The sequence below is a fragment of the Aptenodytes forsteri genome, unplaced genomic scaffold (assembly GCF_000699145.1).
Source record: "Aptenodytes forsteri isolate BGI_AS27 unplaced genomic scaffold, ASM69914v1 Scaffold278, whole genome shotgun sequence".
Lineage (NCBI taxonomy): Eukaryota > Metazoa > Chordata > Aves > Sphenisciformes > Spheniscidae > Aptenodytes > Aptenodytes forsteri.
This window is the reverse complement of record NW_008795907.1, coordinates 456,302-472,995: the sequence shown is the minus strand read 5'-3', so window position 1 is coordinate 472,995 and position 16,694 is coordinate 456,302. Positions and strand designations below refer to the sequence as shown.

General features: G+C 37.3%; 1 protein-coding gene across 1 annotated transcript in view; it reads right to left on the bottom strand.

Moving 5' to 3' along the window:
- Window positions 1-6,508, bottom strand: part of WWTR1 (WW domain containing transcription regulator 1) — a 74,330-nt gene extending 67,822 nt beyond the window's left edge. The window contains exons 1-2 of the mRNA XM_009284329.1: window positions 6,403-6,508; window positions 4,612-4,766 (exon numbers count right to left, since the gene is read on the bottom strand). Of these exons, the coding sequence (XP_009282604.1) occupies window positions 4,612-4,766; window positions 6,403-6,508 (261 nt within the window). The remainder of the gene's footprint in view (window positions 1-4,611; window positions 4,767-6,402) is intronic.
- Between the last annotated feature and the right edge of the window lie 10,186 nt (window positions 6,509-16,694).

Below are 16,694 nucleotides of genomic sequence, written 5' to 3'. Positions count from 1 at the left end.
CTCCTCATTTGGATATAAATCTACAGTTTTCTCCCAGCACTACCTCAAAGGCAAAGACTTCAGCTACACAGGGCCAGATTAATTTCTGATGGTTCTGCACTTTGCAAGCGCTCTTTAAACACAGTCAAGATAATCTTTCCACAGAGTATTTTATTTATCTGCAGAAGCTAAAACTGAACTCACATATTTTCAATACAGCTATTTCATTACAGTTTTTAGGGAGTTCATCTCGTATCTGTCAGAGGGCAAAAGCATGAGAATAACTGAAGTTTTTTAACTTGACTTTTCTTTTTCTTAGGATGCATTCCTGTTAGATTTCTAAGCTTTCTTCCACTGTCACAGGTATTAAAACACGAAGGCCTAATCTTTAACAATGCTTGTGTTAAGGGAATAATTTTTCACCAACATATGCTGCAACAGTAAAGACTACTATTCTTTTTCCCTGGGGGCAGTAACAAAGATAACGGAGTGGAGGACCAGGTTATGCACAGCAAGGTAAGTACAAGACTAGTACCCGTGATACACCAAAGTATCAACACCTCACCACTTAGTTATTGCTTGGGATTGCATATGCTTAGAACCATCATCCTACCGCAGTGGTTACTGTGTTATGTGATTTTTAATACTCCACTTTCCTTTCAGCATGCAGTCATTCTGCTTTTTAAAGGTGAAAAATGTCTGTGGGTATTTCCAGCAGACGGGAAGGACAGAATAACAGATCTGTATACAAATCTGAGAAGAATTTGCCTTTAGGATTAATCATTTCTACAACAAAAAGAGCCATGCTTAGTAAAGTGTTTATTAATATGCAGTGTTTTTTCAGTCTACTAGAATTAATTGGAACATTTTATCCATTAATCATGTAATTCCATTTCAAAAAATCTCAAACTCGTACAGGCCAGAAAGAACTTTCAACTCAAATTTCCCCATTTGGTGTTTTCTCTTGCTTTGAAAAGCACTTATAGTCAGAATATGTACTAGCCATAGTGCAGCAGTAGTACTGAACATTATGATAGATAACATAGCTCACAAAGGTGCACAAACTAGATGTTTTCAAAATACATGCTGCTGTGCTGAAGCTGCTTTAATTTGAGGTTTTCATATATGTAGGTGGTTTTTTGGTTTTATTTTTTAACAAGCTCATCCTAAATTGTTCTTCACATGAGGTTCAGATAGTATGAGGAAAACAGTAAAACTGTAATATCCCCTTAGTATCCAACAGTTACTTCCAGTTTGCTTTATACCTTTATAAATTAAATTCTAAGTAATAGTATGCATTCCTTTTTCAGTCTGTCTTCTTTACAGCTTCCTGTTTTTTCTAGAAAAATGAATCAGACATTTGTTTCGCCAAGATAAAAAAAGACTACTGAAAATATTGTTGCAGTAGAGGCCATCCTGACAGAAAAAGGAAATGTTCATGAGACAATATCCTCAGCAAAAGGCATGCTTTTAGTAAAGTAAACCAGACAGTACCCCAAAACTACTCAAATAAATGCAAACATATGTCTGTATCTACAGGAAAAGTAGTACAAAATGGAAACTGACAGTGCTCCTGTGTCTTAATTGCATCCCCATTTGTTTCATATGCAAGCTTATGCTTCTCTCTCACCTTTTAATGTACTACTACTCTCTGTTACAAGAAATATCAGGCTTCACTAAAGGCAAATAGTGCCTGACAAATTTGGTGGCCTTCTGCGATGGGGTTACAGTGTTGGTGGATAAGGGAAGAACAACTGACATCATCTACTGTACTTGTGCAAAGCATTTGACACTGTCCGGCATGACATCCTTGTCTCTAAATTGGAGAGGCATGGATTTGACAGATGGACCACTCGGTGGATAAGGAATTGGCTGGATGGTTGCATTCAAAGAGTGGCGGTCAACGGCTCAATGTCCAAGTGGAGACCAGTGATGAGTGGCGTTCCTCCAGGGTCAGTATTGGGACCGGCGCTGTTTAACATCTTTGTCAGCGACATGGACAGTGGGATCAAGTGCACCCTCAGCAAGTCTGCTGACAACACCAACTGTGCGGTGCAGTCGACACGCTGGAGGCAAGGGACGCCATCCAGAGGGACCTTGACAGGCTTGAGAGGTGGGCCCATGCGAACCTCATGAAGCTCAACAAGGCCAAGTGCAAGGTCCTGCACCTGGGTCAGGCAATTCCAAGAACAAATACAGGCTGGGTGGAGAATGGGTTGAGAGCAGCCCTGAGGAGAAGGACTTGGGGGTGTTGGCTGGTGAGAAGCTCAACACGACCCAGCAATGTGCGCTCACAGCCCAGAAGGCCAATCGTATCCTGGGCTGCATCAAAAGAAGCATGACCAGCAGGTCAAGGGAGGTGATTCTCCCCCTCTACTCTGCTCTTGTGAGACCCCACCTGGAGTACTACTGTGTTCAGCTCTGGGGCCCCCAACATAAGAAGGACATGGACCTGTTGGAGCAGGTCCAGAGGAGGGCCATGAAGATGATCAGAGGGCTGGAGCACCTCTGCTATGACGACAGGCTGAGAGAGTTGGGGTTGTTCAGCCTGGAGAAGAGAAGGCTCCAGGGAGACCTTATAGCAGCCTTCCAGTACCTGAAGGGGGCCTCCAAGAAAGCTGGAGAGGGACTTTTTACAAGGGCGTGTAGTGATAGGACAAGGGGTAATGGCTTTAAACTGAAAGAGGGTAGATTTAGGTTAGATATAAGGAAGAAATTCTTCACTATGAGGGTGGTGAGGCTCTGGAGCAGGTTGCCCAGAGAAGTTGTGGATGCCCCATCCCTGGGAGTGTTCAAGGCCAGGCTGGATGGAGCTTTGAGCAACCTGGTCTAGTGGAAGGGGTCCCTGTCCATGGCAGGGGGGTTGGAACTAGATGAGCTTTAAGGTCCCTTCCAATCCAAATATTTCTATGATTCGATCTGTGATAATTGCTAAAAAGCAGCATGTCAAATCCTCAAAATTTAATGGATGTTTTGAGAAGTATTTGACTATAAATATACTGCACCAAATACTGGAATCAATTACAATGCCTAAGTTTTGGCAATTATTCGACAAGAAAATCAACACAAGAGTCTCCATATGATAATCTAGTGGGTCTCTTAAATCTGAGGCCTTTTTTAAAAAGCAGACCATCAGACATAAATAAGATTACTCCTTTTATCTAGCACAACCCCAGATCATGCAAGAGTTGCTTTCTGGAACGTATAGCACCTGAAACCACTTCTGGTGTCATAGACTGTTCATACATATCCATGCTGCAACACAAAACAGTGACCTGCCACAGCAGCATGAAACTTCATCTAAATGTTTGGCAATGGAACATCATGGCAAGTCTGTTTCTGTCAAATAATTCACAAGAGATGGTAGATCTAGCTGTTGATATAATTAAACAGAATTTAAGGAATCAAAGTTAGATCATCCCTCTGTCCTCAGAACAAGTCTACCATGGAAAGAAAATAAACATAATAATGTGAATCATTCAGTCACTGCAGACAACTGCTTAAAATAATGTTTCTCCATAGATTTGGGTGAGTATTGGCATGGTTAATGCCAAGAGCTATCCTCTTTATAATTTATGGACTAGAATTGCAAAGTTATTTGTGAAGTTACTGTACACTGAATTACAGTAGACAGATATAGAAGCCTACAAATTTATATTCCTGTTGTAATATTCTCATTACACACACATAATAACACTCATTACACACTGTAAAAAGGCACAATATTAAAACAAGATTTCTGCCTATCAGAGAAGTTTCTGCAACTGTCTTAACAGGAAAGGCATGGTCAAAAAAACTTAAAAGTTTTTAAGAAACATAAAGTAGATACTATTAGAGACAACTCCTTCATATAGGGGGACTGGACTATATTCCTACTACATCCTATGCTTCTACAAGATAGTCACTGTAAACCAAAATTTACATTAAGTAGTCCCATGGCAAAAAATTTTTGGCAAAACTGTTAAAGGATCAATTACTCAGATTTCCCATTCTCAAGAAAACATGAGGGTTTTTTTAATATTGTCACAAACAAACATGGTTGACACAACTCTTCTGTAATTTGCTTACATGAAAAAACTTAACTCTCAACATTTTTGCAAACTTTTGGTCTAAACTTTTTTTTTTCCAGGGGAAGCTATCAAGGCCCCAGCTGCTCACTTGAAGTTGGATGACACTTTCCATCTCATTAGAGTAAACTCAGCTTTAAATCTCTTCTTGTCCTAGCACTGCCATCAGTGCCTGGTGGATGCACCCCTCCCAAAAAACAACACAACAGGAAAACATGCAGCTGTACGTCATAATTTCTGATGATACTGTGAGAATTTTAAAGATGGAATATTTACATGCCTTTTTCATTTTCATTATTTCCGTTTCAAAAGCAGTTGTCTTTCCAGTCAGAGAAATCTCAGCTAAAAAGTCCTCACCACTTACACAATTTGAATGGGAAAGACATGTACATGGTCACAATTTGGACGATTAATCTTGGGGCCAGCAATTCAAGTTATTGAGACTACCTAGCTACTGAAGCATTCTGCTTCTTATTAGTTTTCATTAAAGTAATACAGCAGCCTATATTTTGAGAATTTTAAAGTTTTCTTCACCCAAAAGCAGCATGATGATTGGCCTCACAACCTGCAGGTGCACTTCCAAGGTGTCGCATGCTCCAAGCCCATGGTCAGCTAAAAACTCCTCTACATTCCTGTACCACTGTTTCAAGATGTTGCTGGCAGGGGTCCACACTCCATACACTACTTCTGTCAACACTAGATTGGTATTTTCTCTGGAACCTGAAAAGTAAAACTTCTATACATATTTTAGCTCCTTTTCCTTCTATTTTTAGTCTTTCTTTTGTTCATAAGAAGTCCAAAATAATTAATTCTGTTTAAAGCAAAAACAGGTAGAATCAATTAGAGCATATTTTCCCATTGTGTACCTCTTAACATGCTATTTACTTATTTAATAAATTTAGGAAAACGACCAAGCATTTTTTGAAAGTCCCTTTTCGGTAGCCTAAAATAACTACATTAATTATAATAGTTCCATCATATCAAGTACTTTGCCTATCCTAAAATAAGAATGCTGTTCTCACAAAGAGAGATACTCCAAAGAAGAAACTGTACATTTGTTGCTTGTATACTTGTTGTATTTGTGTATACTTGTATTTGTGTATACTTGTGTTTATGTGTTCCACCTCTGAAAAAAAATCCACTGGAAACCTGAGGAATAAGAAAACCCCACAAAAGTAAAATTTTGAGGCAAGAACTACTACAGCATGCTAAGAACAGAATTATTTTTTCTCATAACAAGACAGAATCCAGGGGAAAATAAAACCCTACATTCTAGTCATTGTTGAATAGGAGTTATCTAACAATATGCTGTGGCTGGGTGAAACAAATGGAGGCATCAGTGAACAAAATCAGCTTATTCATCATGTCAACAGGGTTATTTTAATTAACATCAAAAGCCAAGTACATCTGGTGAAAGTCCTAGCTAAGAGGTCTCCATGCTGGGACAGCTACTGAACACTTCAGTACACAGATCCCCTTACTTCAGCTGTTTGCAGGAAAAAATAATCATTACTTTTGGTACTAAAGAGAGAAATTACAAAGGGAAAAACCTTGAAAAGTAAGCTTTTGCCTCATCTTGGTAAGTGTTAAGCATTTAAAACAAACTGTTGCCTACAGAAGTTACGGAGAGTTTGTCTCCTCTTAGATCATGAACAACAATCTACAACTCTGAAAACCATCTAGTGATTTTGAGAGCCTCATTTGGATAAATGAGGAATATTGGCAATATCAGATAATAAAAAATTGAAATAAAAGCTTGAAACAATATTTGGACTATTAAAAAAGGATAAGAAGTGCTCTTAGTAATCCTCTGTAGCTAATGAGGAAAAATTTTCACACGATCTGTAAAATCGATAAATCATTTACACAGACTAAAGACATCACAGATTGCAAAACAAACTTCCTGCAAGCCAGTGATAAAGCAATACATAAAATGCATTGTGGGCGGCATCTCCCATACTAGAGCATGTCAGCTTTTTGTAAGGGAATAAACAGGCTGGAATAGGGAATACAAATTCTCTAGGGGCATTCCTGACTTTCATGTCATCTCTCTACTTGGACAGGGGACCAAAATGCAATCAGAGTCACTGGCTATCAACTAAGTGGCAAACTGTTCTGTTAAAAGTGCAAAAGGGAACCCTTGGCAACAAAATCCCATAACTGAGTCATTAGGGTTCTCCATACTTATTCAGGACCTGCTTGAAGTATGGGTCGTCTGGTCCTTCTTGAGTAAGGACACAAGAGCAGAACAAACCCATCACTTCTAAATGTAAAGTTCTGGGACTCTCTTTTCTCTTTGGGAAGACGAGAGACAGAATTCTTTCCATTGAACTTCCACTGAAAGACATATTCTCACCGACTCTTAGGCTCCAAGCACGAACTGCAACATACCAGAAGAGTCCTGACACATACACCACTGTCACCAGCAGCTCAGGCACCTGCACAGCAATGCACTCTGTCATTCTGGGACCCCTGCATAGCAGATGCAGGCAGTCAGGCTGCCTGATCTGACCAGCCCTTTGTCATTGTGGGACTCGAGAGAGAGAAACAGGTAGCTGAATGCTTACGCTGCAGTCAGAAGTCTCTCTCCAACAGGACTGCATGCTGAACAGAGCACCATCAGGTGTTGTGATCTCCAACTACTGCCTTGCACTACAGCCTTCCCCAGTCACGTCACTGTCACAAATAAAGCCCTGCCAGGTAACCAAGCATGTGTTTCAAATCCTATGTTTCACACCTTTATGAAGCAAGGAGGTCTGGGTCCTCTGCTTCTGGATTCGATCTTGAAAATGCTTAATTAAATAATTCCTACTCACAAGAGTAATCTATCTCAAATATGGATTTGTAAGACCAAACTTTCCATTTTCAACAAAGAAAATCAGTGTAACAATCACCAATTTCATTTTGCAAAGCATCTTTTCCAAAAGAGGTGTTTCATTGTACCAGGAAATTATCTAATTACATGTTCTGCAGCACTTTTTTTAGATTGTAGAGGTGATAAAGACACTTTTAAAACCTATCAAAACAGCTAAGCTTCTGTCTTTCCATTACATCAGCTTGTTTTTTTTCTGCTGACTTACAAAATCATAGAATCATAGAAGAACAAGTCCAACAGCACGTTTGAAACAACAAGAAAGCCCTATGAATTGTCTTAAAATAATAATTAAAAACAAACCCCCAAACACTGAAGTGAACTACTAATTCAAAATTAAAGTATTTGTCCAATTATGTGTGGCTGAGTGTGACACTGAAAAAAATGACCTGTCGCCTAACGTCTCAGACTTCCTGGAGACCCTTATTTTCCCTTTCCAGATGTAAATTAAAAGCAAGACAAAAAGAACAGTAAGAAGTGTTCCCAAGGGTGGAAAAACGTATAGTATTTTGGCTGGGTGACCTTCAGCTGAGGCTCCACTACAGCTGATCACATCCACAATCTTTGTACCAACAATTGTCTACAGAGGCCTTTACAAGGCTGTCAGAATAACTCTGAAACTGAGTTTTTTTAATATTCTTAATCTATTTGTGGAGGGAACTTAGAGCAAATCATATTAAAAAATTAAATTAAAGAAATGTAAACAGAACATTATCAAAGTAAAAGTCATTAAACCAGTAGCTCCAGAAATTTTCAAATAGATGACTTTTTTTTTTAATTGGAATTGTGCCCCTCTTTTTTTTCTTTTAATATGATGACTGATTCAATGTTTTTCTGCTTTCAAGTTTGGCAGAATTTGAAAAGGATGCTTTTTTAGTCCTGGGAATGTCACAAATCTCAAACCAGGATCCTTCCTAGCTTTGACAAGACACCTTTTACAACATACATACCTTTACTGACTACCCTCAGTGCTGAATCTTTAGCAAAACCTTAATTTCTCTTAAATGTCAATCATTTAATGTTCCACTTTTAATAAGTTGTAAATAGTCTCACTAGAAATCTCTTTTACTCTAGTTAGTCAATTTTACATTGTTCACTCTTTTACAGTGGCATAATTTCGTTAATTCTCCACTGCCATAAAGTCTTTCAGTAGCAGATAAAAATCAAAACGCCAAATATAAAAGATGAATAAAGAAGCACAACCCTCTGCCACCTCTAATGAAGATTATTTTTCTCTAAAATTATAATCTACCATTTGGGTGATGTCAGGGCTGAGAGACAGTGATGGCAGCATCTGTGAGATCATCCCATGACTGGAAAAGTCTTCATTAAAGGAATGGCTGTCAAAAAATTATATTAGGTATATCCTCTGCAGTATGAAGGGATGGTAAGAATCACTGGCATCACTACACCCCTCCTGCTAGCAGGGCTGCCATGTCAGTTAGGAGTTGTAGATTGCATAGACACGCATTTATTCAACATTAAAATCTGGTCCACAATTTTTACCTTAATTTCACATCACATCAAATTCTCATTTCTGACATGTGCCTGTGCAATTAAGCCATACGCATTTGCAAAAAAAATATTTTTCCTAACCTCTCAAGGCAAAAGCAGTTACATTTCTGTTTAAATATACACAGTACAATGAGTAAAATGACAAACATGTCTAGGAAAAATGTAGTGTCAAAATCAAATGTGAAATAAAAAAACCTTTTGTGAAGAACTCCCACACTAAATTCTGCTCTTTTAAGCTCAAAAATGTTGACCTTTTACTACATTCCCCACAAAGCTGTACAGTGATGACCACACAGTGCAGGCTGTACTCATTTACTGATGCAAAGCCTGCTTTGTTTGAGTCCCCAGATATCTAACCTAGGTGAATAATGGCCCTGGCAAGAGTCTACAGAGAAGTGTATCCACACAATGTAACTTCCTATGTGGCTCTAAAAGAAATCACACAGAATGGGTGTTAAGATTAGAAAAGCTACTTTTGTCCAAACTGTCCAACTAAGCAGACAATCCAAAGCCTTTCTCAAGTGGCAATTACTTTTATTCCTGAAGCTTTTGAAAATACTATATTTTGAGAAAATTCTGAAAACAACATTTGCATTTGCACCTTAATGTGTACAAAAGGCTGCTTAGGCAAACAAATGACACAAAACAGCTTTGTTTTGTTCTTTTTCTTTCTTCTTTTTTAAGAAAGGAGACTCCAAACCCACATCCCCTAAATGATTTATCAGGTAGAGAGACCTTTGAAAATATGGTCTGTATATCGAACAAACTCCAGTTGGGCAAGCTGCCTTCGTCTTACATCTGTGAAGTCTGCTCCTATGAAAAACTCTGTTCTACCTCCAAAAGTGTTTGGGGTGTTGCTGTAGTTTGCACAAACTATAGTTAGTTTTTGTAAACAAGCCCACAGGAGAAGGATATTAAAAGAGCAATCTGCAGTCCTCTCCAGGGATTTTGAACTCCTGCTGCTGGTAGAATGGTCAAGAATCACCAATGACTGCACTACAATATTCTGGTGGTTAAAAATCTGAGCTGCCCTATGGAAACACAAGCTTTGTATCCACTTAGAATGGTAACACTGCAAAAGGATGTAAGCTTACATTGTAAGAAACAACTTCCACGGAGCAAAAATTTAGTGTTTATTCCTGTACACTATCTGCTTCAATACACAGGAATTTTTCATGGACAAGAACAGACGCTGATCAGTTCTTAATACGTATGCCCTGCCTTATCAATATCGCTATAGATACTTCTGAGTTTCATGCTAGTGCCTCAATCTTTAACACACTATTTCACATGAGCTACTATAAAGTGGGAAAACATATTTTTCTAGTTTTACATACCACAAATGAAGGCACTGAGAGGTTATGTGATTTCCTAAGAGTCACACTCTGCAGCACAACAGGAACCGTACTGCTGTTTCCTTCAACTTAGGTCAGCTTCCCAATGACTCGTACTTCCTTCTTCTCTGATGCTGCTGTATTTAGGGGCTTCACAGTGAAGGTGAAGCCTAAAAAAACATGTCAATCAAGAAGTTTTGAGAACTTCTTTAAAAAACAAACCAAAACAAAACCCACACAGAATTTAAGTCTGCTAATGGCCTTTAAGAATCTCACATAAACAGAACTCTCACAGTTCAAATACAATTTTTTATTTTGGAAACACGATATACTTTAATACAACCTTTAAGAATTTCTTGACAGAAGACTCTTACTTCATTTTGTGATGCTTACACCATTGCTCACCAATCAGTCATTGAAAGATAGGAACATAGAACATTTAATAAAAACACCAAAGTAGATAGACTAGGAAAATTGATCACAGGTAGAAAAAAAGGACTTGTGGTACAGGGAAAAACTCAAACGTACCATGGAAGCGTCCTTCTGTTCACAAACCTGAAAGACTGTCAGAATATTGAACCCAAAAAGGATTAGGGACAGATCAATACCCAATGAACAAAAAGGAGCATTCTGACCAAGAAAATAGTGAGGGGCCAGCAGATGTTGCATAGGGTATAGGCAGACAAACAAGTTACTGCAGGAAAAGCTGTGCCTGGACTTGCAGCTTTACTATTGCTGTGCTTACACTGTAACTGCCTATGTGCATGCTATTAGCCATGAGGAAGTGCAAGATAGCTAACTCCTCTTTCACACCTCCCCTTATATTGTAATAATTTGTGGTGACACTAAGCAATTATTTCAGTTTTAACACAATACATTCTGTTCAGTTCTCTAAGCAAGCCTGTATCTGTCTCTTCACTGTAGCTTCAGTCACATCTGCCTTAAAAATAGTCATAGATAGAGAATACCGTGGTACAGTGCAACGTTCCCAAGTTTTACATTCTTGAAGAGTTCATACAACAGTCACAGGCATTAGCATTCACTCTAGGTCTGGACTTTGATTTAATCCACGTAAAAAAAATCCCCAAACCACCACCACCCCCCCTCCACCCCACATCACGCCCCCCTCCCTCTCTCTCTAAAATGAAGGGGGAAAATGCCACAAGTCTGTATGTTGAAATTCAGCCCACATGACATTTCCTTTGGATTTAATTGCTTCCATACAATTTGTATCTGCTAGTCACGCTAGGCCCAGAGCACTAAATACGCTGTTACAAAGAAGCTCTTGTCCTGTAATAACCTCCTTAATCAAAGAGATGGAATTATGGGTAAAACCAATTTTCAACTTCATCCAAAGCATCCAAACAGGAAACAAGTCAAAGCCTAACCACCGATTCTTCTGACATGATTTGAAAGAGTGAACAGTAAAAAGCTGGATAGGACAGACTTTACAGATTCTACGTCGTCAAACCTGTTCAAAAGTTGGACACATTCATCACCTTAGGAAGCAGTCAGCTCTACATACTGTCATTTACCAATTATGGAGTAAAGATGGTCAGGCAGACCATCTTTTAGATGTTGACTACAGCAGCTCACAAAAATTATAAAAATAAACCTACTATTCATTTTTCTTTCTTTGAGCAACCCAAACCATTAGTAAATACAATACCTTTTCAGATAGTTCTAGAAAAAACATCTGGCTTTCATGGTAGCATTCTTAATTAACACCTGTATCTATTCTATACACAACTTTCTAAAAGTATGCTAATTGATATTCTTTTCTAATGATTAATACATAAAGCAATCATATTTTCAGCTCATATCATGAGATGGATGCATGACAGTTGTCATCCATTAATGCACAAATACTCCTGGACTTTGGGTTTAACACTAAGACTAAAGGATTAATTTAAGACAAATTTCATTAAACCAATGCAATTCTGCATGCACATTATTCATTTATTAGCTTAAAAGTGTACATCAGTCCAATATATCAAATTTTATATCAACACAATAGTGTGTATAGCAGGGTTGTCACTGATTTCCTTAAATCATTCAGAAGTGCATACATGTAAATTTAGTGCAACGTTTGTGTCTAGACAGCCTTTTATGGTAAGTTTCTTAAATATTTCCTCAAAGGAAACCCTTCTTGGTAACACTTCTAGGGTCGGTGTCGTCTTGCTTAAAGCTTTCTTCACTGATACTTTACAGCTAAGTCAAAAATGTAGCTTGTATCCTAACTCAGAAAACCCAACAATCCTGTAAACTGAATGTGTCCTCAAAGCAATTTTATTCCAGACCTGCTTTTGTCCTCAGATTTTATTAAGCACCACATTTTAAGCACCATATTAACCACCAAATTTTATTAAGCACTACAGGTAACATGATTTTAGATTCTGAGAAAATAGTCTATTGATCATAAAAAGACACTGTCTTGGACCAGAAAATGAATAATTACTAGCTTTCATCAGAAACTCTGTAGCCGTTCCTACTACCAAATTCAGAGGAAAAAAAGTAGCTCATAGATCCTTGGTGGTTTTTTAAGAGGGACCTCAACGTCAACATAGAAATTAGCTTAATTTTTCTTTTCAGCTCTGCTTTACAAGTTTATATCAAAAATTATTTCTCTATCCAGGTCAAAATTTCCTCCAGTGAATCAGTCTGATTTTAAAGTAATCTATTCCAAATATTTATAGTTGTCAATGGGAAGAAAAACTTTAATTTCCACAGAGTTAAACAAACATATGAATAACTATTTTTCACTTCACTGTAAATTGTAAGCTTAAGCCTGGCAGATCTTACTGTTAGTACTCAAAGCAGACTTAGTTAAATAGCCCATTTACAGTGGGCTATAAACACGGTCCATCGCTCCAGCTGCAGCAGATCTGTAGGGTCAGTCTACAATACAATAACTTAGAACACCACGTTCTGCTCTTTTCACCAGCTCTCTTCAGTCAAGATCTAAAATAGATACCTATCAGTCAATAAGATGTGACCCAGCTCTTAACAGGACCATCCAAAGACCCTAGAAATAGTTTTTAACATATCACTGGATTTCTGCTATAAGGCCGTTGTTGTTGTAACTAAATCTGCATGCTTGACACATTCATGTGCCTTTGGCAACAAATGCAGTTTGTTGTGTGCAAAAAGTGTGCTAATCCAAACCCAAAATTTTAAACTCATGAACCAAAACATGGTCCATTATAATGTTAGATTAAAAATATTTCTGACATTCTGATTTTTAAAAATCCTTGTATTAAATTACAAAGCTCTTTCCATAAACTGCTAGGCCACCTGGTGTTTCACCATTTAGTTTGAAAGCATGAAGTTTTATAACACTGGAACAGGTTGCCCGGAGAAGTCGTGGATGCCCCATCACTGGAAGTGTTCAAAGTCAGGCTGGATGGGGCTTTGGGCAACCTGACCTAGTGAAAGATGTCCCTGCCATGGCAGTGGGGTTGGACTAGATGGTCTTTAAAGGTCCCTTCCAACGCGAACCATTCTGTGATTCTATAAAAATTAATCTGAAGATATTAGTTGTAAGATACTGTCAGCAAATGAATGCATAAACTTGCTCTTAACTTCCATATTAAAAAATATAATTTGGGTAAATAATTATCATAGTCATAATATATCAACAATTATTAAAATGTAAGCTACAGAAAAATACAAAGAACAGATAATCTAACATGTATGGCACATATAATGTCCTGAGACCAGTTTTTTAATTAAAAATTTCACCACAGGATCAGATGATGTATGACAGCCTGAAACCTCCTGTTAAATGGAAAGAGGTTCAGTTCACCAAATTCAGTAGACAGTCAGTGAAAATTATAAGCACTCAGCACATCATAAGCTCCATTGTGCTGTGAATTAAGATTAAAGTTGCACAAATTTTACAAAAGACATGACTTTAAGTCCTTACCAAGTTAGAGATAGGCAACATCAAATATAGGCAAAACCTTTTTCATACACAAAATGTGAATTTTGGCTTGATCATCACAAAAAAATAAATGGTTCTGCCCCACCTCTCCTGAAAAATACGTTAGCAAGTGTACTCAATTAAAAGCAACTGAACTTCAAAGATTATGCAAAATGCAAATTTTAACCCATGAAACAGTTCAGCCAGACAATTCACTGTAAGAGAAAGAACTAATTACACCTATTTCTCTATCAACGTTGTAACTTACAGTAGTGAAATCTATCCAAGCTTGTACTTTGTGCATAACAAGCTGACCACATTTATTGTCCATTCATTTTGCATACCATTTTAATTGCCCTTTATTTCTCAGTATTTTACTTCCATATACTCCTTTGCATTGACAGAAGCACAAAGAAATTAAATTACTACAAACTTTTTTTTCCTGCAAAGACCATTGCAGGTCTGTTTTTAGTTCAATCCACTACTTCTAATGCAGCACTGAATATGGAAGTTAATCTAGTAAACCCTTACAAAAGAAATAAAAATAAATAAATAAATAAATGGAAAATTCCACGTCAGTACTGTTGTACTGATGTACTTAAGAGCTAATCATACAGAATTTTCTTCAGCAGTATATCTACTCTGTTTAAATGCACTTGCAAAAGAGCCATCTAAAATATAAAATTAACAAACATCTTCAAAAACAAAAAAATCAGTGTAGGCTTTCCAGTGATCACATGAACTTCATTGTTTGCTCTGTCTGAACATTCCTATCAGGTTACATGTTTATACCAAGCTGAATACAATCATGAGAACTTACTATTTAGTGGAACATATTGATAAGAAAACATTGTTATAAATCAAAAAGGTACCTAAAAACTACCAGGAAACAGCATTTCCTTCGTGTAGTATTTAAAAAAAAAAAAAAAAAAATTTTTTTACTTTTGTATGCGGATTATTATGAAATAATTACTGTTATAGTTTGTCAGTGTTTATTATTCAATATATTTGCCAAGTATAGTAATTAAATTAGGCTCATACAGATGTATCTGAAATATGGTTGCATTCTGTACATAAATATTGAGAAACTTTTAAAGCTGTGATGATTGAAATGCAAGTTCTGACTGGAGTCATAGGTATGCAATGAAGCAGAATAGCCTACGAAGTATGTAACAGCAAGAATATGGCCTAGTGTCTATGGCTTTTATTAGTATGTCCCAATAACAACTTCAATATTGACAGTTCTTTAATAAAACTTATTAAATACTCTTGTGATTACCAATTCTATTGTTTCTGCTGTACTTTAAAATTTACACACCTAATTTTGGGAGCATATTCAAATTTATATAGATAACTCTCCCTTACCAGAAATTTACAAAGTATTTTGTACTGAAATAAAACAGTTATTCCTGAACAACGTATAAGGTCAGTTTCTGAAATTCTTATTCTGTCCGCAATTGGGAAAAAATTCTATCAAGGCCTGGTATTTGCAATAAACTAACTAGCAAACTAAACTAACTCTCTGTTTTGAGAGACAACTTTGAAATTCCATTGTTCTTCTTGCTTGCACATAGTACCAGACATTATTAAATCAAGGGAATGTAACAATTTATTTCTAATACTAAAATTATTTTTCCTATTTTTGTATTTCTTTTATTTTGTATTTTCGTTTGTAGGAATTAAATTACCTAACTGCATATGTCTGAGGAGTTCATGTGCTGATCCTCTCTCCTATCTGATTACACTAGGCATCCCTTAGACAAAGCCCAATCATTCAAGTTTTGCCAAAATGAGATCTGGCCCAATCTCTGAATCAAGAGGCTGAAATTACTCCATACATCATGTTGATCCCAGGAAGCAGGAAGACAAAACTCAATTCTCATTTGCACAAAAGTTAAGGAAGTTCTCTGGATTTATATCATCATCATTAAAACAGCTTTTGAACTACAGACTCCAGTTAAAGGAGCAATCGGATAGACCTCTAACGCCGTCAATCACAGCTTGCAAATTTAGTTTTGATGTGTACATTCCAATCTCAGAACTTCCTAAGCATCTCTGAAATGAGTTACAAAGGTGACCTATAGTTGAATTTCCATCGATTAAACTTTGGTATTGTATCACAGCTTTCCCGTCTGTTAGGAACTCTTTAATACACTCACTAATTCCACACAAAAGTCATTCGTAGTAACACATCTCAGTACCATCTTGCACATTATAACTTATTTTTAATAAAGGGACGCTGGCAAGGAGAGCCGTTCAGGCACTAAGTCCCACATGAATAATCACTGGAGACGGGGAACAAAACAAATCCCTTAAGGTGTGGATTAAATGCTCCAAAAGCCATATGCTTCTGTAAATGTCTCTTTCTAATGCATGACACCAAAAATGGTGAGGATGCACGGCCTTGAGGCCTGTGAGGATGCTTTGCGCCATTTTTCTACAAGGACCAAAGAAAGCTACATCGATGTAAGCCCCACCTTACAGGGCATGCATCATGTCCATGAGTAATTGCGGTCATAACTGTGGAACAATACTGCAAAAGTGTCGTACAAAGCTGTTAGTGTTTTCCATGCTTTTATCGGAACTTAACAGAGTAACTGTCTCATGCATTGTCCATCTCCTCCCCCATTTCTAGTTGTGTAACTACATTCCTGAGGTGGAAAAGTATCTCTATTATGAATACTGTACAGCAACCAAGCACAACATCAATATAAAATAATAACAATCTCTACAGAATTAACACAAATGGCTTTCAGGGAAAGGCTGTATATTTGGAAATCATTTGAGCACTTCAAATGTCTCAGTATTATTTGTTTTGTCATTCTCAGAAAAAGAAGTATTTTCATAGTATTTACATTACTTCTCCTGGTGTCCTGCTGAACATGCTCAGTAATCTAAAACTGATCATGTGTTTAATCAACCTTCTCCACCAACAGTAACCAGTAGGAAAAAATTTGAACACGTCGAGTAAATCAAATATTGCAAGTAATTAGCCTTCTTCCCCC